Below are 24,239 nucleotides of genomic sequence, written 5' to 3' on the forward strand. Positions count from 1 at the left end.
AAGATGCCATGGAGATAGGAGTCACTAAATACATTAGGTAAAATCTCAGAGTTATTTTGCCTCTCTCTATACAGATGGACAGTGATGGCTAGGGAGTTCATAACTGAATGAAATCCACCCTCCTCTGAAGCTACTCATTCCAAGAAGCAAAGTTCCTGCAGCTGCTTTTCCTCAACAGTTGTTAAAGACAATGACTAATTGAACCTGAGAGTCACAGAAATCCAAAGTGAATATTGTGATGACCTTCCTGGAGCTGAATCTTTAAAAAAAAAAATCCATCCACTATGTTCTAAGTACTAGCCCATTTCAGCTCAAATTCATTGGATGTTATCAAGATGGTCTCTTCTACAAAACATTTTTTACATAAATAAAGGGAGAATTAAATAATTGGAAAGACAGCCATTGTTTGTGGTTGAATCAAACCAATAAAGTAAAAATGACAATACTGCCTAAATTAATTAATAAATTTGAGAGTATATCAATCAATGTACCAAAAGAGAAATTTTATAGAAATAAAATGGAATTCACTTGGAGAAACAAAAGGTAAAAAATCTAAACAAATGAAGGAGACACAACATAAGTAAATCTCAAACCATATCATAAAACTATAGCTGTCTAACTACTTGGCAAGAACTATAAATAGTAGCTTTTTTTTTTATCTGAAGCAAGGGGCATTAAATATACCCAGAACAAATGCTTGAAACATACCCTCAATTCACTTGAGATCATGGCAGAGATCCTGGAATGCAGGAAAGCTGGTGATAGGAAAACTGCTGGGGAAAGGGAGAAGAAAAGGGGGATTGTGTCAGGTCAGGGAAAGAGCTCACCTGTGGTAGAGCTGGAGAGAGGAGAATAAAGTGTGGGGAATGAAGTATGGGTCATCTCAGTATTTCCCTATTTTAATTAATTATCCTTGCTAACTAGGTGCTAAGCTGCATTGTTGCTATAATATTGAAGGAACATAAATATTTCAATTTTGAAATTTCCATGCGTTGGAACAAAGTCACACTACTCTAGATCTGCTACTGGTTATGGGTAAAAAATATAAAAGTTGATTCATCGATTCTAAGAAATGGACTCAAATGTTTATATCTTCTATTTGTCAGTTACCTCTGCCAGGCATTTATCTTTTTTTTCTTTTTTTTAATAGTATTTTTTTCGTAATCACAAATAAAGACAATTTTCACATTCATTTTTTGAAAGATTTTTTTTTTCTTTTTGGAGGGGGGAAGGTAGGGCATTTGGGGTTAAGTGACTTGCCCAAGGTCACACAGCTAGTTTCTGTGTTAAGTGTCTGAGGCTGCATTTGAACTCAGGTCCTTCTGACTCCAGGGCCAGTGCTCTATTCACTGTGCCACCTAGTCACCCCTTTTGAAATATTTTGAGTTCCTAATTTTTCTCCCTTCCTCCCTCCCCTCACCTAATATGGCATGTCATCTGATGTAGGTAATACATATACAATCATGTAAAACATATTTTCACATTAGTCATGTTGTGAAAGAAGAAACAACAAAAGGAAAAAACCATAATAAAACAAAAAAAAATTGAAAATAGCATGCTTCAATCAGCATTCAGACTCCATCAGTTCTTTCTCTAGATCTAGTATTTTTCACCATGATCATTTTGGAATTGTCTTGGATCTTTGTATTGCTGAGAAGAGCTAAGTCATTCCCAGTTAATCACTGCACAATGTTGCTATTACTATGTACAATGTTCTCCTGGTTTTGCTCAATTCACACAGCATCAGTTCAGGTAAGTTTTTCCAGGTTTTTCTGAAATCTGCTTGTTCTTCATTTCTTATAGCAAAAAAGTATACCATTACATCCATATATCACAATTTGTACAGTCATTCCTCAATTGATGGGTATCCCTTCAATTTCCAGTTATTTGCCACCACAAAAAGAGCTGCTATAAATGTTTTTGTACATGTAGATTCTTTTCCCTTTTTTATGATTTCTTTGGGATACAGACCTAGTAGTCGTATTGCAGGATCAAATTTTATGACTAAACCCATTTTATTCATCTTAGGGTATATGAAAAGTTCTTCTTAGCTTGTTTTACAATGAATTCTGACAAAATCGTGCACAGATAAATTATCTGATTGAAAAAATGAAAACAGCAGTTCTCTCCTGGAATTGTCACTTGAGTTTACAAGTCAATGGCTTTTTCAAAAGGGGAAATTTTCAAAGTTAATATTCAGTTGCTTTCCTTGATAGTATTAAAAGTAATATTTTTTTACATGAGTAAATAATAAAATAAAATAATGTGACACACAGAGAGAATGGACATTTTCTTTAATTGAAATTTCTAGTTAACTGAAAGTTAACCATTTTTAAAAATTGGAAATCTCTTTTAGATATTATCAGACTACTTTCATGCCTAAATCCTTTGGAATGACTATAACTGAATACTTCTTCTTTTGCTGACGATTCTTAAGAACAAAAGGATAGGTGTAAAAGGTTTGCATCTATACTGAACCTAAAGCATCATCCAATAATTTCTTAAAATAAACTTTATTATATTGTTTACTCATGATTTATAACTTTCTGCAAAAGTAGAATGCAGAAAATGTTTGGATTAATTGGAGGGGAGGTAGCATAATAGTGGAATTAGTGTTGAATTTAGAATGGGAGTTATCAGGGAAGGGAACAGGTATTTCTTGAGTACCTACTATGTGCCGGGCACTATGTGAAGCACTTTACAAATATTATATCATTTGATCCTCACACCATTCCTGGGAGGTAATTGTTGTTATCCATATTTTATAGTTGACCTCAGTTTGAATACCTGTCCTACTATTTGTATGGTTTACATAACTACTCTGGTTTCAATTCCTTTTCCAGTAAAAAGCACTGGGGAGGAGGTGGGGGCTGGGAGAGTGGAACTGCATTAAACAACCTCTAAGTTCTCTTCTGGCTCTAAATTTAGCTGTTTATTAAGTTTGAAATAAAAATGAGAAAATAATCTGTGATTCTACAACCCTGAGTAAGGTGAGGTTCTAATTAAATCAAATTTTATAATAAGCAGTGTAAAAATTAGGTTTTCTGATTTACAATAAGCTCTATAGGGAGGAATCATGTTTGCTAGTCATTGAAGCTAGGAATCTCACTGGAGCACATCCTAATATTTCTGTAGGCATGACTATAGATGGAAACGGAAATATTAACTGTGCTCTTTAGAATTCTTTATTTGTAAGTATTCAGCTCATGTGTTTAAGAAAAATGTTTTTATCAATCTTCAATTTCTTCTTTAAAACTTCAAAACTTGCATCATTTAATAGCGGTTTTCTTGGACTGCCGGGCTGAAGGAATTTCTGAATCCTGGGGAGCTTGCTGACTCTAGCTTTGAACTCCTAAAATGAGAAAAAAAAATGGCATCACGTATAAATGAAGCAATTAGCCTTGCACATTGGAGGAAGTCCCCAGAGCTGCTCTTTCCAAGACACTTTGGAAACTATTTCATCCTGGGGGAATACTTTGTCAAGCATTTCACCCTATGGGCAGAGTGATCTTTGAAAGTCCTCAGGAACTCCCTGCTCTACAAATTTTAAATTTTTTTTATTATAATAAAAATTTTTAAATTATTTTAATTTTTAAAAATTTTTTAAATTTAAAGTATTTAATTTATATTTTAAATTATATAATATATGAAAGAACAGCCTTCTATTTTCAAAATGTATATTGCAACTAGGCTTTTTCTGTTAATTTTTTTGTATACACTTGTTAAAAGCCAACAACTTGAGGTAGTGGATGGAGCACCAGTCAGCCTCCATACTCAAGACATAGGTTCATGTCCTGCCTCTAACACATACTGGCTCTGTGACTCAGAGCAAGTCACCTAACCTCTTATCACTCCCAGACACTCTTCTATGACTTTAAGCTACAGTGTTGGTGTTCATTTTCATTGAGGGGTTGAGTTTGCCCAACAGGATTTCCCTACACCGGTGAATGATGGCCTCAGACCATCCCTGCCCACAATAAAAACAGTTACATAGGAAAACAAAAAGGAAAGCTTTAGCAAAATTTGATAGATTTTACAAAATTTGATTGTAAGCCCAGGGAAGACAAAGATTCATTTTTATATTTCCCTCTACTCTCAGAGACTAGCACAGTATTTTGTGTATAATATATACTATTGATTTATCAATAAATAGATTGAAGAATTTATCAGATTTAGGGCCTGTTCGAGTATGTCTTGCATTAAAATCCTCCTCTGTTTACTCAAAGTGGTGCAGAGGAGACCAGCAATTCTCAAAATCTATACTAGTAAAATCAAAGTTTTAGGTGGACCCACCAAGCTGAAAGGATTTTGTGCTTTGGGCCTGGCCCTGAGCTGTTTGCCCACCATGTGAAAATACATTCAGGTAAATTCATTGAGACTCATCAACAGAAGGGTGCTCAATAGTTGATGACTGCTTTGGGCCACAGCACCTCATGAAGACCATCTATGAAGGAGGCTTTGGGAGATATGTAGAGTTAGGGTCAGTAGAGAAAAGATCCACACAAGGGAAATCTCATATGTTTTGAACCAAGTACTTAGCAAACATGCATTAATCATTCACAGTGTTCTAGGCACTACACTAAACTCTGGAGATAAAAAGAAAAAAACAAATAAACACCATTTCTCCCCTCAAGGATCTTACATGTAAAGGACAAGGCAGTATGTAAAGCAATGAGTATGTACAAGATAAATAGTGACCACCTTTGGTGGAGTTACCTGAAGCTTAGGGAATGCAGAGAGAATGCCAGACTTGAGTTCTTCAACCATTAGGATAACTTCAAACAGCTGTATATCTGCCCAGCTCAACTGGTTGCTAATGAGATAATTTTTCCCATGGTCTTTTAATGCCTGTAGGATCAGTGATAAGGGGTGAAAGGAAAGAATGTATGGGAATATAGGGTACATTACTTGTATTATAATGGAAAGAGACAAAATATACAGAAGAAAACATAGAGGAGATGGCTATTTTATTTGTACTTTCTTAGTTATATAAAGATAAGCATTTATTAAACACCTTCTGTGTATTGGGGTTTGTGTTATGTGGTGAGCATAAAATAAAAGGCAAAAAAAGGCCCCTCTCATGGATGTTGATGTAATGGAGGACACGACATGTAAACAACTACATACAAACAAGCAGTAAACGGGATACTTTCGGAGTTGTCTCAGAAGGAAGACACTAAAACTAAGGAGAACTGGAAAAAGCTGTTTGAAAAAGGGATTTTATTGATGACACAGGTGTTGAATTGAATAAGGCCCTCAATTCATTGCTCTTGCCTGCCTTGGAGGAAGCCAGGAGGTAGTGGTGAGGGCGGAGACAGTTTCAGGCATGGGAAGTGGCCAGTGAAAATTGCCAGGAGTCAGGAGATGGTGAGTCTCCTCTTCAGAAGAGCAAGGAAGCCAGTGTTGCTGAATCTCAGAGTGATTGGGGGTGGAAGTGGGAGAGAAGCAAAATGTAAGATGGGAAAGGTAGGAATGGGTAAGGTTTGGAGAGGATTTTATATTTGATCCTGGAAGTAATAAGGAGATACTGGAGTTTTTAAAATAGGAGAGAGATACAGTTAGACTAACACTTAGGGAAGATTATTTTTACAGTTAAATGTAAGATGAACTGGAACGGAGGCAGGTAGACCAACCAAGGGGCTATTGCAGTCTAGGTATGAGGTACCTTATAAATGCTTACAGTTTCTTATGTAATCTTTCTTTGTATATCCACATTTTTATGTTTGTTGAAGGTTGTTTAAAATTTTAAAAGTATGGCCAGGTACATACACTCTTGTAAGCAGAATAATTCCTTTTCAACCAGTAGAACCTTATCCTTCACTATGGATAACTCTAAATGAGAGAGGGAGAGAGAAACTATAGTACAAAAAAATTTTTTTAAAAAAAAGGATTTGGGAACTTGAATTCCTTTCTTCATTGTGGTACTTACTAGCTTTCCTGAAAAGACTCTTAGGTCTGGGGCACCCCTGCTGTGGGGGAAGGTCTAATATCTTTTTCCAGCTTGACCATATATTTCAGTCTGTCCACTCAACAAACTTCTGCCCATTATATTTTCAGACTATCTAAGCAGGGTTGTTGGGAGGATCAAATAAGATAACTTCGAAGTCCTTAGCACAGTGCCCAGCACGTAATCAGTGTCATATAAATGTTAGCTATTATTATTACTAGAATTAAAAAGTTTCAGTGAGTTTCTTATGGCATCACTGCACACCAAATGCCCAAAGTCTTGACTTCCATTTGGCTCTATTTTAAAATGTGTTTAACAAAACAATAGTGCAAATGCAAACAAAAAACATGTCGTCTTGTGGGGGTAATAGTAACCAAGAAGCACAGACAAACACACAGAAGCAATAAAAATCAAAAGCGCCAGCAAGAGCAATGAATTGAGGGCCACATCCAATCCAACAACTGTGTCATCAGTGACATTAGGCAACATTATTTAACAGCAGTTAATGCCTTTGTAGGCAATAACCCACAGGCAGTCAGATTGCACAATATATTTGGAACCCTACAGGAGACACTAAGTTAGCCATAAAAGGCAATCTCAGTGGAGGGAAAAACCCCAACAAATCCTAGAATAGGGGATGGAGGGTTGGGAAGGGAAGGAGGGAAAAGGGAGATATAGCAACAAAAAGGAAATATCCTTAAGCTTAAGGAAAATCACAAAACTTGGAAAATAAAAATTACAAATCCCAAGGACAAGCTAAGGTCCCTTCTAGCTATGGCAATGAATGAAACACATGACATACCATAGACCCAGGTCACAGCAGAATCTGACCCCCTTTTTTTTGTCATTGTCCTTTGCCCATATTCAGAGCTCATTGGGATCATCTGTTGACCACATTCTCACGTTGTATTGACAAATCTGCCTTCAAGAGTTGTAAGTTAGGTGGTGCAGTGAATAGAGCACCCGTCCTGGAGTCAGGAGGACCTGAGTTCAAACCTACTTTTTCAGCCTTCATTTTATATTACTCCCATTCACACAGTCTAAACTCTAAACAAACTGGCCTTCTTCCTGTTCCTCACACAAGGTATCCCATGACCTGACTACATATGATTGCATGGTTTGGCCCCCATGCCTAGAAAGCACTTGCTCTTTACCTAAACCTTCATAGAGTCCCCAGTTCCCTTCAAAGCTCATTTCAAGAATCAGCTTCTACATCATAACTTTCCTTACCACTGCCCACCATTTAGTAATATTTTTTCCCACAAATTACATTATACCTCTATGTGTATGTATACATATACCCATATATACATACATACATATACATACACAAACACTTTCAGGTATAAGAATGTAGGCTCCTTGAAGGCAGGGTCTATTTGATTTTGCCTTTGTGTCCTTGGGGACACAGTCCCTGATATGCAGTTGACTCTTTAATAAATTCTTGTGGATAGGCTAACACTTTTGGGTCTTCTGATGTAATTAATGTATGTATGTGTGTGTGTATGTGTATGTGTGTGATTTAGGAAGTCTTTGTCCCAAAAAGATTAGTTGTAACAACTTTGTGTAGAGGTTCACAAAAAATTTCATTTTTTGGAAAGAACTCATGGAGCTTTGCCATCAGCCCTTCTCTCATTTACCAGTCTAAAAAAGGTGCATAAGAACTCAAGATCAGTGCCAGGACTAGCCATATAATGATTCAATGTTAAAAATGAATATCAAGTGCCCTTTGTTGAAGCTCCTAATGTTGAGTTCTGGGTGCCTGCATATCTTATTTTTCCCTAATTCCAGCTCTTTATGAATTTATAGATCATAGATTATGAGCTAGAGGTGACCTTAGGGGTTATTAAGTCAAGCTTCTTTATTTTACAGATGAAGAAACTCAGGCTCAGGCAGGACAAGTGACTTGCCCAGGGTCATAGAGCTGGTAAGGAAATTGAAGTCCAGGGTTAGTAAGTTATGAGCCCACATTCCCACAAATAATAAGTGTCAGAGAAAGGATCTGAACCCAGATTCTCTGTCTGCAGAGCCAGTGGTCTTCCTTCTGTACCACGGGGCCTCCAGTGCTTCTGCATTGTCCTGTATTTGCTCAGAATGGAGTAGAGAAGTTGCTTGTAATCTCACGGACTATACAGGCAGATCACCCACAGCCTCATTGTTCCATACCTTCTCATACACTGGGAAGAATCTTTCAGTGGCTCTCTCCATGATGTAGTTGAAATTCTTTTGTTTTTCTTCAGGTAAAGAAAACGGGAAGAACATAATCATGTCATTCAGATCCCTCATCCCTTCCACATACATGTCAATACTAGAAAAGAAAAATGGCATAAATAAAAACATGATTACTAGGGGACATGGCTGAAGAGGCATTTAATAATAACTGACAGAGAGAAAAGGCTTTAAAATTTATAAAATGCTTTACCTACATAAATTTCATTGACCCTCTCAATGCCATAAGCTAGGTGCTACAGGTAGTATTATCCCCATTTTAGAGATGAGAAAACTGAGGTTCAGACATTGACTTGCCCGAGGTTCACACAGCTAGTAACTGTCAGGGACAAGGTTTGAACCTGGTCTCCCTGTTATCATAATGTTGTTGAGTCATTTCAGTCATGCCTGACTCTTTGTGACTGCATTTGGGGCTTTCTTGGCAGAGATACTGGAGCGTGTTTGCCATTTCCTTCTCCAGCTTATTTTACAGATGAAGAAGAGGCAAACAGGATTAAGTGACTTATCCAAGGTCACAGCTAGTAAGTGTCTGAGATCAGATTTGAACTCAGGAAGATGAGTCTTCTTGACTCCAGGGCCAGCACTCTATCCACTGTGCCACTTAGTCACCCTGACTCCAGGTCTAACATACATCCTATACATACACTTCTATCTGTATGATCTTGGGTGAGTCACTTAAACTTTCTGTGCCTCAGTTTCCTCGTCTGTAAAAGGAAGGCTTTGGACTAGAAGATTCCTAAGGTCTCTTCCTGCTCTAAATCTCTGATCCTTCATCTGTAATTTCACACTTCTCTTTATTCCTCCCTAAAAGGCAGGGGCTCAGGGGCTCACTACCTAAAATCTAAGTTGTTGGGGTTTTTTCCTGAAAAGAATGCTTATTTTTCAGGAATGTTCATATATATAGAGCTAAAAAGATGTAAACTTAGCACTTAATAAATGTAGAAAATATAATTAATGTCCAATAAATATGCAGTATTGAAATGAGCCAGGAAAGTTTCAACTAGGCAAAGAAAAGATAAAATTGACTCAATTGAGTGACAATAATGAAGTGGCCTTGAAAGTAGGGGACATTTCTTATAAGGGAAGAGGTTTAAGGTTGTCCTTGCCATACTACCAACTTTGTCACTTAGAACAATGGTTCTAATTCACTCTAGTCATATATATCAGAAACCTAGAAAAACATAGCCAGGAGCCGGGAGCAACTTTGAATGGCTAGGAATAGAAAACAGAAAATTTGTATTTTATCTAGAGTTAGGTAACCCCTGGAGACTTCTGAGTAGCATCCAATTTCCTTCATCTTGTAAAATTTGTAAAACTTGGTCATCTTTTGGAGACTTTAGTACTCATCCTTTCTTCTAATTTGCATGTCTTCTTTGTTGATTTATCAGCTTGTGCTTCCAGGTTTTAAATTGTCATCTCCTTGAAATTATAAGTGGTTTTAGCCTTTTTTCCCTTTAATATCTATTACTCACTTCTTAAAACTCTCCCTTTGTTGGTAGGTATATTCCCAGGGCTTTACTGCAAATCTGCCTCAATCTTTTCTCCTGTTGAAGCTTATACTTTTCCCAAGCTATGGTCTGGGTCCCAAGCATAAGTAACTTCTGGGTTGGACAGAACTGTCTCAGCTGTATTTCAACCCCCCATCCCTTTAGACCTGGTGCAAGCAAAAACCTTGGGACTTTGACCAAGTTCCTTCCATGGTTCTTTCTCCTCTCTGGAATGCATCAGCTTCTACCACTTTTGGGGTTTTAGGGGATGTGGAGTGGGTACTCTGCACAGTCTCTGTAGTCTTGAGCTTCCTTAGGGACTGCCCCAGGCAGAAGGAAGCCAGATTGCCTTCCCCAACCCACTCCTTTTTTTTTTTTTTTAAGCAATTGGGGTTAAGTAACTTGCTCAAGGTTACACAGCCAGTTTTTTTTTGTGTGTGTGGGTGTTAAGTATCTGAGGCTGGAACCGATCCTGGGTCCTCCCAACTCCGAGGTCAGCACTCTCACTCACTGCGCCACCTAGCTGCCCCTTCCCCAACCCACTTCTCCTTCACATAGCTAGGCAGAAACAAAGCCTACTGCTTGTTTCAGTTGCAGCTGGATGTGAGATGTGTGCTCAGAGTATCTGTATCAGGAGAGTCCTTGAGCAGGTCCAAGGCACAAGCCCATGGATTGCTTTGTATGCCCTCTGGAGCATGATGGTTTATTGCTCATAGAGGAGTGCTTAATGAATGTATTAAGGATTAGTGTTGCCCTGTGTTCATTCACAAGGTCATTACTTTGTCGGTCATCTCACTTTATTTTCCTGTAGATTCAACTATATTACTCTACCTTTGGCACATAGTTACTCTTTAGAGATGGGGTTTGAGAGTTAGTGGGAACCAGAGAAAATGTCTGATTTGGGATCTTGTTGGTCACTGTACAAAAGTTTTTTTTATTCTTTTTTAACATATCATCATACCAATGCTCTAAAAATATAGGATTATAGATTTAGAACTAAAGGGACCTCAAAAGCCACTTAGTATGCTCCTTACTTAATCTTGTCTGCTAACATACTTTTAAAAGTATAAAATGTTTTTCATACATGCCAATGAAAATGTTATATGTGAGCTACTAATTCATCATTATAGTGTAGACTTTAAAATTCATCAAGGAGAAGTAACAAGTAAGGGTCCTTAGCCTTTTATGTGTTGTAAGCCACTTTGGGACTCTGGTTAAGCCTATAAACTGTTTCTCAGAATAATGTTTTGAATACATAAAATAAAGCACATAGAATTACAAAGGAAATCAATTATATTGAAGTATAGTTATAAAAAGAAAAAGAAAAAAGCAATTTCATGGACTCCAGGTTAAGAACACCTCATTATGGAGCCACCCTTGGAATTAGGTGACCCATGCTCAGCCCCTGTTGTTCAGGTTGCATCAAAGACATAGACTGACTGCATGACTCAAAACAAGTCACTGAAAACAACTCTTTAAGACTCTAAGTCATAGTTATTGCTGATTTCTGTTGTTAGAAAGGATTTTCCATGGGGCAGCTAGGTGGTACAGTGAGTAGAGCACTGACCTGTCCCAGAGTCAGGAGGACCTGAGTTCAAAACACTTGACACTTACTGGCTGTGTGACCTTGGGCAAGTCACTTAACCCCAACTGCCCCGCCTTCCCCCCTCCAAAAAGCAAAAAACAAAAACACACACAAAAAAAGAAAAGATTTCCCTCTGCTAATAAAATCATAGGTCAGGCCAAAATGATAGCATTCTTAGGGGCGGCCAGGTGGCTCAGCGAGTAAGAGCACCAGCTCCAGTGTTGGGATGACCTGGAGATCAAATCCCGGGCTCAGACACTCAGCACCACACCTAGAAATAACTGGCCGTGTAACCTTGAGCAAGTTACTTAACCCCGATTGCTTTTTTAAAAAAAATGATAGCATTCTTGCTACCAGGGACTTGCCCAAAGACCTCTAGGAGAAGCTTTGAATACTTGCCTTACCTTGAAGAACAGACCTACCTACAGAAAAGGGATTAGTTTAAAATTTTTGCCTCTCTCTTGGAACAGATCTGTTCATTTGAAGAGGAGTCATCACTGGCAATTCAAATTCAATAGGATAACTGACCCCTTCGAGCCTCAGCTTCCTCATCTATAAAATGAAGGGTTTGACTGGATGATTTCGGAGGTCGTTTTCAGCTCTACGTCCACTATATTAACACTGTTTGCTTTTCCTCTAATCCAGAGATATTACCGTGTCACGAATCTCATCAGCGGTCAAATTAAGCCCATGGATCCTTTCTCACAATAATATTTTTAAAAGCACAAAACAAAATACATAAGATTACAAAGGAAACCAATTAAATTGAAATATCAAAATATTTAAATGAACCAGGTCACAAAACCCAGGATAAAAACACTCCCTTACCAATCATATATATGTTGAGGGCCAGATATGGAAAATAATCCATGTACAGATTGGCAGCTAGGATCTTTAGAATGGAAAAAAGCTTGATTTGGGACTTTAAAAACATCAACCTCTGTTTTAAAGGGCATTTTCACTTGGTATAGACAAACATACACAACTAGTCAATCAATTCACATTTATTAAGCACCTACTGTGTGCCAGGGACTATATTCAATGCTGGGGAAAAAAAGAGACAAAAAACAGTCCCTGCCTTCAAGGAGCTCACAATCTCATGATCACCACTGTAAAGCACAATCCACTATGAGTTTTTTTGTTTTGTTTTGTTTTGTGTTTTATCCACACCTATAATTTCATCAGTATGGGCTTCTCCCTCAACCACAAAAACTGACAAGTCACCTATCACTTTAGGGGGAAGTGAGAGGTTAAATACCCTTTCCAGGGTCAAACAGGTATGTCCAACCCTAGGCTTGAATTGAGTTCTTTCTGACTCCAGAACATAAAAATCTCCTTGAGAATAAAAATTGTTTCAAAATATTTTCATTCTTTGCTTTTGAATCCTCATAGCATAGAACAGCACCTAACATATGGTAGGTGCTTAATAAATGTTTGTGGATGATTCATCCAATGTGGGTCACTTTCCATTATACAGCATGGCCTCTCCATGATGAGTTAATAAATATAAACACTAATTTTTAAAACATCTTCACTTTCATTGAGTTAATGAGTAGTGAAGATATTTATTGGTTTTGAACTCGTGCTTTTTCAAATCAAAAAAAGTTATTTTAAAATTATTATTAAAAGGGTTACTATTGAGATCCAAAGCCATTGTTTCTTCTCTCCTGAGAAAGTCATCTAGGTATCTGTGGGTTGGCCAGTCCACGCATATGGGCCTAAAAATATTAGTGGGAATGTGTTCCATAAGCAATCCATTAGAATATAAGCTCTTGGGGCGGCCAGGTAGCACAGCAAGTAAGAGCACTGGCTCCAGTGTTGAGAAGACCTGGAGATCGAATCCCGGGCTCAGACACTTAGCACCCACCCAGAAACACCTGGCCGTGTAACCTTGCGCAAGTTACTTAACCCCGATTGCTTTAAAAAAAAAAAAAAAAAAGAATATAAGCTCTTTGAGGGCAGAGACTGTTTTTGCCTTTTTGTGTCCTTGAGGGTAGCACATGCCTGACATATAGGAGATGCTTAATAAATGTTTACTGATTAATTGATTGATAAGTAGTCTACAAAAGATATAAATATATCTTTTTACTTTATACTAAATAGCATTACTTTATAGTCAGCTGCCTACTATGAAGTTAGAGACTTTTTTTCCTCTTTTGCTTTTTTTCCTCTACTTTGCTGCTCCCACCTGGTAGAAATACCCACCACAAAAACCAACCTGAGTTCAAAGAGCTTCTCAGACAAGGAATGGAAATTAGAAAGTTTTATGTATTAATAACATGCTGATAAGAGCATTACTGCTTTTATACAGTAAAGAAGATAACTGTTCAACACAATTTCATTGTGAGACAAAGGTTATAATGAATAAATAGCAAGCCTTGGAGTTAGGATTTCCTGGGTTCAAGTCTTGCCTTCGAACTCTAATAGCCATATGGTCCAGGACAAATCAAAGGCCAACTCAACTATTAAGAAGAAATTTCCTAAAATGTAAAAGATGGCTTCTATGCTCTATTATAAGCATGCATTGGTTACTGTACAATGCTCTCTCCTTCAGGTCCTTCCCATACAAGTTGTATTTTGCAGCTATATATTTCAGGATGGCTCTGGTTTGTACCATGTGCATTCCATCCATTTCAACCATTGGCACTTGTTGATACATTAGGTCTCCACCTAAAAACAGAAAGAAAAGTCAAGTCAGTAGCTTACTCCCCTTCATTGGAGAACAGTCATGGAATCATATTGCTGGAACCAGAAGGGACCCTAGAGGTCATCTATTTCAATTCTCTCGTTTTACAGTGGAGGAAACTGAGACCCAACAAGGTTATGAGACCTGTTTAATACAGATTTACTCCCTTCCCCTGTGTTTACTTACATAGGTGGCACAGTGACCAGTGTTCTGGACTTGCAATTAGGAAGACCAGATTTCAATTCCTCTCTCAGACATTGCTATGTGGCCCTGAGCAAATTACTTAACCTATTCACATCAGCTTTCTCATTTGTAAAATAGGGATCATAATAGCACCTAATTTAACAGAATTGTTGTAAAGATTAAATTTGTAAAGAGCTTTGCAGTCCTTACGGTGCTATATAAATTATGTTTGTATGTATTACTTCTTTTAAAGAACATAAGCTGACTGAGGGAAAAACTTTCATTTTTTTCATCTATGACATGCCTCAGATAGAAGCGGGTACACAGCATATACTTAATAAATGCTTGTTGATAGACTGATCCATCCTGTCTCCAGTTCCCTCTACCATACCCCACTTCTCATCAGCTCCCATCTAGATTGTTTCAATATGTTTCTCTATAGCACCAGTCTCTGTCTTTTCCAATCTGTCCTTTCTAGTTTTTTTGGAACAAAAAACAATTATGACAATTATCAAGTTACTTCTTTGCACAAAAAACTCCTATAACTCCCTCTTTGTAATGTAGTTTTTGCACACAACACATTAATGCTCTTCTGTTTAAATGTGATAAATGCTAAGTAAATTATATGTTGGAAATTCTTCAGTTTTTTTGAGCAGTTAGCAGACAAGCCTCAGATTGTTTAACAAGATGGTCAAACCTTTTCACTATTAACTCTAATTTTTAAGTAGCTATCCTGAAGGCAGGAGCTTTATTTGTGATTTTGCATAGATAAACTAGTACCACAGAATATCGTATTTCTGCTTTGGGTAGTGATGATTAAATCTTTAATCAGGTTTTCAATTTCATTTTCTCCCTTTTATAAAAAAATTAATATTTTTATATTTATACCTGACATACATTGTATTTATTTTGTATTTGTACTGACTTAATGTTTAAACCTGTAGACTCAATGACTAAGAAGTAAATTTGGGGGCTCTATAAAACCCAACTTCCCCAATAACTCTGATTCACTGGAAACTTATTATAAATGAATAAAAGATTTAATCTGATTATTTTCTGTTTAAGTTGTATGAGTAAGGTACGTAGAAATAGATCATTTTCATTAAGTTAAAATTTATTTGCCAAATTTAAAACTTAATCCTTTTGGTACCATAAGAGGGCAATGCTGTGCTTCTATAGGAACAAATCAGATTTATTTCTCCAGAGACTTTCATTGTAATTAGATTTCTTACTAACATTTGTCAAAGTATCAGCTTTATTGTCATTTTTAAAAATCTATCATTTACCATAAGCCTAAAAAAAATTCAAACTCTTCCTTGTCCTCCATAACCTTCCTAATCTTGTATCCCATCACTTCCAGTCACATCAAAGGCCTTTGTTCACTGGCCCAGAGGAGATGCCTTGTAGACAACCCTTTCAACTCCAGAACTCTAGATCTGGGGCCCTTTGTAGGATTGGTGAGTGCCTCAAGAGTCTCCTATATCACACCGGCCCCACCCATGCTTCCTTTCTTTTCCCACTTGTCTCTTTGGCAGTAGCTACTTTGCCCCTGGTTCATACTCTTGGTAGCCTCTATCTCCTTTCCAAGGCTGCTACCACAATCACATCAATAAGTCCATTGCTGCTAGAAAGGTTATATCAATCTACTGCTCTAAAGCTCCACTCACCACCCCAGTATCACACCCAAATCAAAATACCCCTTCCTTACCACCACTCTTCTATCTTTAGACTATAAGGCCTTGTCTTCATTTGAAATTAGGGTTTTTCCTATCTCCCCAGATCTTAGAATAGTTCTTGGCACACAGTAAATGCTTAATAAGTGATTTTTAATTCCTCTATTACTTTCATCTGTCCCATGCAGTGGTAAAACTGGACTACTTACCATTCTCCAAGGACACCATGTGCATACCAATGCAGACCATTCATACCAGTTATGTGCCAGTGTTTTCATGTGAGAATGGTCAATGAGGGAGAAGGTGATTTGCATTTGTCCTTACAGATACAGAAACTACCAATAAAACTATTAAAACTGCTCTCTTAAAGGTCACCAAATGGCCTCCTATTGCAAAAATCCACTCCCTGAGGCTCTGTGCTTGGTTCTCTTCTTCTGAATCTCTACATCATCTCTCAGTGTTTTTTATCCTTTCCCACAATTCAGCTAGCCCTTCTGTAAGTGCAACTCCTAAATTTACATGAAGGAATGAATAAAAACATCTTTTTTAGCACTTAACTATATGCCAATCACTATGCTAAGTGCTAGGGATAAAAACATAAGCAAGACAGTCCCTGCCCTGTAGAAGCTTACAGTTCCAAAGGGGAAAGACAATGCATAAAGGGTAGATAGAAATCAGGAAAGATACGCTTCTGGAAGTAGGATTTGGAAGTGTTCCATTGGCCAAATATATCTATCAGAGCTCAGCTTGTTAGGGTCAGAGTGTGAATTCTGGTGTGATGGGGATGAAGTGTGCAGGCAGCATAGTTTAAAAATGGCAGGAAATGGATATACTGTCTGTTGCCAGGCAAGATAAGGCTCACCTATGAGACCCAGGGTCCCAGACTTAGTCAGAGTTCCACTGGGAATATCTCTAATCCTGACCTCTTTAACAAGTTTCATATTCCCCCTTCCTATTATATAGCTGCCTATTGGACATCTCTACTTGGAGGTAACATTAGCACCTCAAATTCCATGTATCTAAAACTGAACTCATTATCTTTTACTTCCTGAACCCTCCACACTCCTCCCAAAACACCATCACTGGTCTGACCTTCTTCCTGCCTTCTTTGTTCTTGCCAATGACATTATCATTTTCAGGGACTCCTGCTCACAACTCCAGGACCACTCCTAACTTCTCCCTTGCTTTGTCTCACATGTCCAATCAAACATCAAGTGTTCTCAATTCTGTCCCAGCCTAACCATTCCCACTTCCTCATTACCCCATTACCTCAATGCTCCATATTCAGGTCTTCATTACTTTTCACCTATAAGAAGAGACACTGAAGTATGGTTCAAAGGCTACTGGATTTTAAACCAGAGGACTTAGTTTCTACCAGAAACCTGGCTTTGCTACTTGTGCCTATGTGACCCTGGTCAATTCAGTTAACTTTCCTGAATCTCATTTTCCTCATCTATAAAATGGCAGGGCTAGCCAGATGACCCCAGGAACCTTCTTTCTCTATTTCTATCAGCCTATGCTTCTTTTGCAATTACCTCCCAACAGGTACCTGCTGATCATTCCATCCAACATACCACGAGATTAATCTTTCTGACACAGAGGTCTCTTTGTGTTATCCATCCTTGCTCAAAAAAGATTTTGATTGGTTCCTATTATCCATCTCCTGAATAAAGTCCAAAGAACATCCTTCCCCACCCCCAGTCCAGATTCAACAGACTTTTTCAACCTCATTTCATATTTGTTGTTATTTAGTCATTTTTCAGTCATATCCAATTCTTTGTGCTCCCTTTTGTGGTTTTCTTGGTAAAGATACTGGAGAGGTTTGCAGTTTCCTTTTCCAGCTCATTTTACTGATGAGTTTATTGAAGCAAACAAGGTTGACCCTGTGACTCACCCAAGGTCACACAGCTAGTAAATGTCTGAGGTCAGATTTGCACTTGGGAAGAGGCATCTACCTGACTCCAGGCCTGGCACTCTATCCACTGTGACACCTAACAAAGTAAAAATCAAATAAAAACAGATCCCTGTGGGTTTCATATTGACTTAGAAAATCACAGATTAACCTTATCTGTGTTGTATTTTATTTATTTTCATAAATGTTTCCCAATTACATTCTAATCTGGTTTTTGCTTCACTTAAGAGCAGCTTGCCAGGAATTTGACACCTTTTCTTTATGTTAGTCATGATTAGCTAATAATTAACCATTATTAAAAATAATAATTAGCTATTCATGATTACTTGCCAAATCCCACACACAAATTTCTATCCCTTACTCCTAGAATGCCTTTGCTATTATCACCTATTGGTATCCTCCCTATCCTGGGGAATCCAACTCAAACACTATTTCCTCCAATGCAATCTTCTCTGATCCTCTGATTTCACAGTACTTCCTACTATTCTTATGTACCAATCATGTTCTAAGGTTTATGTATGTATAATTTGGGGGTAAAAATTAGGATTGTAGAATCCTAGGTTGAGAGCTATAATGGACCTTAGAGATAGTCATCTCAACTAGATTGTAAAATTCTTGAGGGCAGGACACCAGTTTTGTTTATCCTTGTATTTTCCTGAGCTACTTAGCTCAGAGCTCCCCAAATACTAGTCATTTAATAAATGCTTATTTAATGAATGAAAGTTAATTCATATAAAGGTGATGGCAAATTAATACATAAACTGCTACTTCAAAGGATGCTTGTGTTTATAAGAATATGCCTGAACAGATTAAAATTTGTCCTCAAAGAATTTCAGGTATGAGAGCTACTCTACAACAGAGACTAGAATACACAAGAACTTTGTGACACTCTTTAAGTCACAGTAGTATAGTATAGTATGGTGGGAATTTAAATTAGATTTAAAATCAGGTAACCTGGGTTTGGATCCAGGTTCGACCACTTACTAGGTGGGTTGCGCTGGAAAAATCATTTACCCTCTCTGAGTCTTAGTTTTCTCATCTATAAAATGGGAACAATACTACAGGTAGTGCACATGTTATTATAAAGAACTTTGTATAAGCCTTACATTTTTACTTGCTTCATTATAAGGTCTATGGCTACCATATTCTCCAATTACTTTCTTGAGCCAGGTCAAGTTTGCCAGACTCTCATTCTCCTTACTCAATGTCACGATATTCCTATTTCCTGATTCCTGCATTCCCACAGTTAATAATTACCATCATTTTTATATTTTAAGTTTGCAAAGAACTTTGCATCATATATATATATATGTATATATATATATATATATATATATATATATATATATAATCATGTTTGATCCTCACAACAACCCTAAACCATTTTAGTAATGAGAAAATCAAGACTGAAATTTTTATGACTTGCTCAGGATCACAGAACACAAAGGTCACACAGCAAGGGTTTTAGGAAAGATTCGAACTCTGGTCTTCCTGACTCCAGGTTCAGCAGGCACCAACAAGCTGCCTTAGGTAAAGACAGTTTATAGGGAGCTAGGATTCTGCTTCAGAGGAAAAAGTTTTACTTTCTCCAGGGGTGAAGGAATGAGGGGCCCACTTTTGGAAAAAAAAAATAAGGAAATAAGCATCTATTTCTACTTATCTTACTATTATTCTACTATGAGCCAGGTACTATGTTAAGTGTTCTTTTTAAAATATCTCATTTAATCCTTACAGTTCTAGGGGACAGGTACTTATCATCATCCCACATGACCCAACTCCAACCTAACCTTTCCAGTCTTAAATCCCATCACTCTTTACTTCCACCACATTCCTCTATGGAAGGCAAGGGCCCTTTGTTTCAGGAGGAAAAAAAAAAAAAACTTTACTTTCTTCCCTCATGTGTTTGTTTTGAAATTCAAACCCTATCTCTGAGGTACAGAGTGTACACTTATGCACTGTTCCATGTAATTCCCCATCTGTGCTATGATTTATAACATACTTTTTCACAACTGTAGAATCAGAGAATTTTAGGACTAGGAGTAATCCAAGAAATTTTCTGTGTATCTTTTCAGGCAAGGCAATGGTAGCTAATCTGATCTTCATGGAGTAGTACAATCCAACAGCAAGGCTTTGAACTCACCCTTGACAAAATTCTCAAATTCTTCAGCTGTTTTGAAAAGCACTTCTTCATACTAGAAGGAAAAGGACACATCAGAGCAATGGAATCATAAAATGTGAACACTGGGAGGGACCTTAGAGATCACCTAAGACAACTAAGTGATATCATGGGGAGAGCACAAGATTAGGAGTCACAAAGAGCTGAATTCAAATACTCTCTTAGATATGTATTTTCTAGCTGTGTGACCCTGGGCAAGTCATTTAACCTCTCTGGGCTTCAGTTTCCTCTTCTACAAAAATGAAGACCTAGGACTAAATGACCTCCAAGGTTCCTTCCAGCTCTACATCTATGATTCTATAATGCTCTCATCCAACACTTCTCCAACTTTTTATTCTCAGAATCCCCCTTTACACTCGTAATACAATATTTTTGGGGACCCACCCAAAGAGCTTTTGTTTATTAGGATTTTATCTATTGATATTTCCAACATAGACATTAAAACAGCTAAATTTTAATATATCATCATGGTAAAATATTTTTAAAATTTTAATTCTTTTAAAATAACAATAATACACCCATTACATACTAACCTAATATGTATGTCTACCCAGGGTCCTCTTGAAACCTCTGCAGAGCTTTGTGCTTACCCTAGGTTGTTAGTACAAAAAAAGGAACTTTTCAAATTTAAAAAGTTTATTCAAGTTTACAGTAACCACATTATACATCTGTCCACAAAGTAGCTGTATTTTCAATCCTGTGACAGAACAAGGTCCTATGGTTAGCAGAACTGACAGCTCTCAGATCCTAGGGGGCAGGCAGAGCTGGAAGGGACACTGGAGTTTATCCCCTGTAATCTCTTCATCTGGAAGTAGAGGAAACTGAACCCCATGGAGGAGAAATGATTACCAGTATAAGAGAGGAAGCAGAAAAATCATTCATTACCACCTGAAAGACTACTGCACACGTTTTCTAGCATATGAATTTAAATTACCAATGCTTAAAAGTTTAGAAATTTTGCAGACTTTAGGAAGACCTTGTATATAAAGAATCAGAACCTTCCCCAATCCTCACTCAATTTTTTAAAATAAATCCACAAAACTGAAGATTGTTTAAATCTCTTTAGAAACTAATTATGTGTTCCTTGATAATTTTCAGTAACAGTAGAAGCAAAGATCGCAGAATCACAGACAGTTAAAGCTAGAAAGGATCTCAGAGAGAATGTAATCCAACTCCTCTATTTTTCAAATGGTGAAAGCGAGTCTCAGAGATGCAAGGAGGTTGGCCTAAAGGGATATAGCTAGCGGGTGCTATCACCCACATCTGCTGAATCCACGTCCAGTGATCTTTCTACTATGCTCTGTTCCCACTTTCAGGAGAACTTAATTATTAAGATAAATGGGACTTTCGACTTGCTCCTGAGACTCAGTTTACTACTAAAGAAAAAAAAAAGATGGTGACCACAATGATTAGACCCCTTTTGGGAGGGAGTCACTCAGTGAGCTCTATGTGACTTCTCCACTAGTAAATATTCACTCCGTCTAAAAAAATAAGAATAAATCTAAGAAATGAAACCTCTACCTCCACACCAGCAGCTGCCAGCAGCCAGCGCACCGATTCCATTCTGCCTCTTTCATCAAAGTAATAAAGTTTGGGCTTCGCAGCCATGATGTTCAAGTCCTGGTTTTCGGCAAAACAAGAGAGAGCAAACAATCTGACCAGGACGTAGATGTACAAAGCCCTTTTTGTAATCTTGACTCCACTGGTGAGTAAAGTCCAAACTCTCAGGACCAATGATCTGGAAGGCAGATTGGGGAGGGGAGAAGAGGGAGGAGAATCATGTGAAGGGCATCAGACCTCCCATTTCCCCCCAAAGACAAGCTGAAGGCAACTAGGCATGGATCTATTTAACTGATTGAAATGCTTGGGACTTTGGTGAGTAAGAATCTGGCATCCAAATAGGATATTTGAAATGAAAAGATGGAGTTTCTTTCATTGGGTTAGGAAAGTCTCGTGAATACTTTTTTATCATTATATCAGAGTTGGTCATCTAGATCTGAGAATCATGAATCCCAAATAACTCCGTGTTTTACTCTAGGTATTGTTTGGGGGTGATCCTAGCTAAGCAGATGTGGAATTCACTATCAAAACCCGGGAGCCATAAATGAAATAGAAAAGTTTTCATTTAGGACGAATAGCAATATAAGTGATTTAGACCTGGGCTTTGATTTATGTAGTGAGTTCCCTGGAGAGGAAATTCCCTCTTCCAATAACACATCTGCCATTGTCCTGGACTTTTTAGCCTGGGGCACAAACAGGTTAAGGAATTTTCCTAGAGTCACACAGTCAGAGGCAGGAATAGAAGCCAGGTCTTCCCGAGGCTGAAGTGACATGTCTATCTATAAATAACACCTCTTTTCCTCTACACTGTAGCAATCCATTCCAATAAAATACATAATGTTTCCTTGCCATAAAGATTCACAAGGGAAATAAGCCAAGACATAAAGAAATATAATTTACCATGGTTACTCATGCTGCCAATGAGAATGGGAATATTACCGTTAGGACTCACGAGATCCCCAGGGTTATGGCTCAGGTGGAATAGCGTTAATGGTTCCCTTCCCAGAGAGTTGTGTATGCCCTGCTGATGTTCTATCCTGTTTCTCAAGTTGCTGGAGTTTTCATCTGGGGCTGGGGTTGGGGCTCCTTCAAAAGAAGTGTTAGCACTCTTTTGTGAGACTGTCCAGTCAACTTGCCTGTAGTTAATGGTGTTTTTAGCTCTTTCAGCTTAACAATATTCAACATCCTCCTTCAAAGGATTTCTCCAAGCCTCCTTGATATTTTGGGTGGGGAAAAAAATTCCTTTTAGCTCCTATCAAGAATTTTGCAGATAAATGTCAAATGTTCTCATAGTAGAATTTATTGTAAAACAGATTATTTTCATTTTCCCCTTATATCCCAACATGAAGCAAAGTACTTTGTACACAAGAGAAGCAATAAATATTTGTGGAAATAAAAAATAAATTTGCAGATAGTGTCAGGGTTACTTTAAATTATATCAAAACTTTAATAACCTTAAGGAATTTTATGTGATGCCAGGACAGAGCTAGCAACCTCCTTCCTGCATTCCAGCCATTGCAGCCAAGCCTGTGACCTTGGTTGTTCTCATTGAGTCTTTTCAGCTGTGTCTGATTCTTCATGACCCCATTTTGGATTTTCTAGGCAGAAATACTATAGTAATGGTTTGCCATTAAATTCTCCAGTCCATTTTACAGAAGAGGAACTAGGCAAACAGGATTAAGTGACTTGCCCATAAAGCTAGTAAGTATTTGAGGTTACATTTGAACTCAAATATATTGACTAATAGATCAGCTATGTAGAGGAGGCAGGTAGGTGGTGAAGTGGACAGAGTATGTATGGTGCCTGGAGTCAGGAGCTACTGAATTCACATGTGGCTCTGGAGGAGAAGGTGATGCTGGTGACCTTGCACAGCCCTCCCTCACCCAAATCAAAGTCAACTGAATGTGATGTCATCATTTTCCTGATGTCATGCTCCTCTTCAAAAATGAAGGATAAACACAATCTGTGAATAGTCTGAGCTGCCTGAATGGGGATCCAGGCAGTTCCCAAGTCTATCAAAGTTAGCCAGTCCACAATATTGCTGTTACTGTGTACAACATTCTCCTAATTTGCTCATTTCACTCAGCATCAGTTCATGTAAATCTTTATTGGGGTATTCATATACCCCAATTGATGGGTATCCACTCAATTTCTAATTCTTGGCCACCACAAAAAGAATTACTACAAATATTTTTGAACATGTGGTTCCTTTGCCCTTTTTTTGTATTCTCTTTGGAACATAGACCTAAAAGTGTTACTGCTGGATAAAAGGGTATGCACAGTTTGTTCCACATTGCTCTCCAGAATGGTTGAATCAATTCACAGCTCCACTAATGATGCAAGAATATCTCATTTTCCCCACATCCTCTCAAATATTTGTCATTTACCTTGTCATATTTGTCATACCAATCTAATAGGTATGAGGTAGTAGCTCAGAATTGTTTTAATTTGCATTTCTCTAATCAATAGTGATTTAGAGCATTTTTTTCATATGACTTATAGATAGCTTTAATTTCTTTATCTGAAAACTGCCTGTTCATATCCTCTGACCATTTATCAACTGGTGAATGACCTGTATTCTTATAAATTTTACTCAGTTCTCCATATATTTTAGAGATGAAGCCTTTGTCAGAGACATTGGCTGTAAAGATTGCTTCCCAGCTTTCTGTTTCCCTTTTAATCTTGGTTACATTGGATTTGTTTGTGCAAAAAAAAAATTGTAATTTAGTGTAATCAAAATTATCTATTTTGTATTTTGTGATGTCCTCCATCTCTTGTTTGGTCATAAATTCTTCCATTCT

At 37.7% G+C, this 24,239-nt stretch overlaps 1 protein-coding gene across 1 annotated transcript; it reads right to left on the reverse strand.

Moving 5' to 3' along the window:
* Positions 1 to 3,199: 3,199 nt before the first annotated feature.
* LOC138147991 (glutathione S-transferase-like) lies at positions 3,200 to 21,548 on the reverse strand. Its single transcript, XM_069070597.1, has 6 exons — positions 21,400 to 21,548; positions 19,843 to 19,894; positions 13,786 to 13,918; positions 8,114 to 8,255; positions 4,717 to 4,848; positions 3,200 to 3,352 (listed from the first exon to the last, which is right to left on the reverse strand). Exons 1-6 carry the CDS (start codon positions 21,484 to 21,486, stop codon positions 3,200 to 3,202), a joined length of 699 nt encoding a protein of 232 aa, XP_068926698.1. The 5' UTR covers positions 21,487 to 21,548.
* Between the last annotated feature and the right edge of the window lie 2,691 nt (positions 21,549 to 24,239).

The sequence above is a fragment of the Petaurus breviceps genome, unplaced genomic scaffold (assembly GCF_028583685.1).
Source record: "Petaurus breviceps papuanus isolate PSGF00001 unplaced genomic scaffold, PetGlider_PUasm1.0 90822, whole genome shotgun sequence".
In the NCBI taxonomy this organism is placed as follows: Eukaryota; Metazoa; Chordata; class Mammalia; order Diprotodontia; family Petauridae; genus Petaurus; species Petaurus breviceps.

Excerpts from the sequence above, each read along its gene's own strand:
- LOC138147991 (XM_069070597.1), bottom strand. The coding sequence starts at position 21,486 with ATGGCTGCGAAGCCCAAACTTTATTACTTTGATGAAAGAGGCAGAATG. Across the intron at positions 8,256-13,785 it reads GACCTGAAGGAGAGAGCATT|TATTGACATGTATGTGGAAG; the intron begins GTACAGTAACCA and ends TTTCTTTTCTAG. Across the intron at positions 4,849-8,113 it reads TCTTCCCAGTGTATGAGAAG|GCATTAAAAGACCATGGGAA; the intron begins GTATGGAACAAT and ends CTGATCCTACAG.